This window comes from Poecilia latipinna, unplaced genomic scaffold (genome assembly GCF_001443285.1).
Source record: "Poecilia latipinna isolate Pla-1442-1.1 unplaced genomic scaffold, P_latipinna-1.0 Scaffold435, whole genome shotgun sequence".
NCBI lineage: Eukaryota > Metazoa > Chordata > Actinopteri > Cyprinodontiformes > Poeciliidae > Poecilia > Poecilia latipinna.
In genome coordinates, this window is record NW_015113051.1 from 379,775 (window position 1) to 381,923 (window position 2,149).

Below are 2,149 nucleotides of genomic sequence, written 5' to 3' on the forward strand. Positions count from 1 at the left end.
AGCTAGCTTCTCCTTCAGCTAGCTTCACCCTCAGCTACCTTCACCCTCAGCTAGCTTCTCCTTCAGCTAGCTTCACCGTCAGCTACCTTCACCCTCAGCTAACTTCTCCTTCATCTAGCTTCTCCTTCATCTAGCTTCCCCTTCATCTAGCTTCCCCTTCATCTAGCTTCCCCTTCATCTAGCTTCACCCTCAGCTAGCTTCTCCTTCAGCTAGCTTCACCCTCAGCTACCTTCACCCTCAGCTAGCTTCTTCTTCGTCTAGTTTCTCCTTCAGCTAGCTTCTCTTTTAGCTAGCTTCTCCTTCATCTAGCTCTTCTGTCGGCTAGTTTTTCCCTGGGCTAGCTTCACCCTTGGCTAGATTCAGCTAGCTTCTCCCTCAGCTAGTGTCTCCTTGACATTTCTCCATAACCACAAGTCTAAAATGCAGCAGAAAGACATTAATTCTGCTCCATTCCTCCTACCTTCTTCAGCTGTCCGCTTCGGGTTCCCACAAACACCACAGTGTCGTTTCCGTAGGTGTAGGCGGCCACAGCGCCCATGCCCTCGGTCCGGTCCTCGTACAGCGGCTGTCCCTCGATCACCCTCAGGCCTCCCAGCGGCTGGTTCAGCACCAGGCCGCAGAAATCATCCCCGATCTGCTTTGGCTGTGGAGACATGAAGATGGAGAAACCAGGATTAGATGTCAGGAGGAGTCATGGTGACGTCCATGTAGGCTGAGAGACTCTCCCCTTCCTGCCACCATAATCAATAAATCAATCAATGACATGACAAATTAAAACAAGCTCCATAATTAAGGGTAGAGTTAGGGTGACCCTAACCCATAAAGCGATTTAATAACAATGAAAAGTTGCCATTTTGAAAAATGCTCTTCAAAATGAGTTTGCACTACCTGCCCCTTTGGCCTGTTTTTCCTGTCCTGGCTGAATGATAATGTTTTTAAAACACAATTTTGGTTACACAAACTTCATTATTTATTTTAACTATTGTTTCAGTTTTTGTTTATTTATTTTGAATATTTAAAATATTTTAAATATTTAGTAAAATGTTCTTTAAGTTTTTGATTTCAGAGGATTTCTGTCTCACTTTTCCAGAATTCCAGGAGATTCTGGGAACGCCAGGCTGATTTTAGCACAAACATCAATTTAAATATGAAGTGACTGCGTGAAACATCAGGAACTAGTGGAGCTCCAGGAACCTCCAGGTCCGTGGAGCTTCCTGTTCATGAGTCAAGCAGCGAAGCAAAGTCCATCTTTTCTAAGCCATGATCCTGGTTCTCTGCAGGCGGAGCTGGAGCTCCATGTCAGGAACAGGCTGATGACATTCCTGGTAAATTTCAGGTTTCCTTCCACAGTTCAGAGAGAATGAAGCAGGGAGGAGCCAAGTTATTAAAGGCTGTGCAGACCCAGCTAGAGGTCGGCTAACACCCTGTCATTACCGAGTTAAAGCCGCGCTGCACCACACAGGAAACTCTGAACCGAAGCAACAGCTCTTCTTCTTCCACACAGAGGACCTTCAGTAACTTCCTCAGTTCAACCAGAAACACATTAAAATAAGAATAAATCCAGAAGCTATAGCAGCTGCTTTCAGGTCCGATCCATTCAGTTTCATCTCATGATCCCTGATTGTTCATTTCAGTTACAGTGTCTCTATATTTATTGATATTAATGAAAAATAGGTTGCAGGTGTTATAAGTTTTTTAAGCTTAAAGGGATCCAAAATTAGTTCAACTTTATTTGGGAAATATTTATTTTAGATGTAAGAACAATACAGTAATAGTACTGTATGTTATTTAGTTTTTATAAATGTCAATAAAACATTGTCACATCCATAGACATGAATACTAGACGCCTCACTGATCGCCGAGTCGTAGGTAACAGCGTCCGCCATGTTCTATGTGCAGCAGAGGAGCGGAGCTCCTTCAGTCCTGTTCTGTGTGTTTCAACCGTTTTACGAAACAAACTGGATTCATTGGCTTTACCTTTCACAGGTCAGGATGAAAGATCAGAATTACTTTGCAGCCAGAAATTCGCTTCTAAACAACCGAAAAATATTTCCTATGTAGCTTAAGTGGCCCGAAGTAACTGCTGAACTTGCTAAAACGGTATTGTGTAACATTAAATCATGTCTGGCTGCAACGGTAGTGATGGCA

General features: G+C 43.5%; 1 protein-coding gene across 1 annotated transcript in view; it reads right to left on the bottom strand.

Annotated features, from left to right (window-relative positions):
* LOC106951023 (plexin A3-like) overlaps positions 1-702 on the bottom strand; it is a 32,078-nt gene extending 31,376 nt beyond the window's left edge. The window contains exon 1 of the mRNA XM_015038258.1: positions 462-702. Within this exon, the coding sequence (XP_014893744.1) occupies positions 462-656 (195 nt within the window). The 5' untranslated portion in view covers positions 657-702. The remainder of the gene's footprint in view (positions 1-461) is intronic.
* Positions 703-2,149: the final 1,447 nt, after the last annotated feature.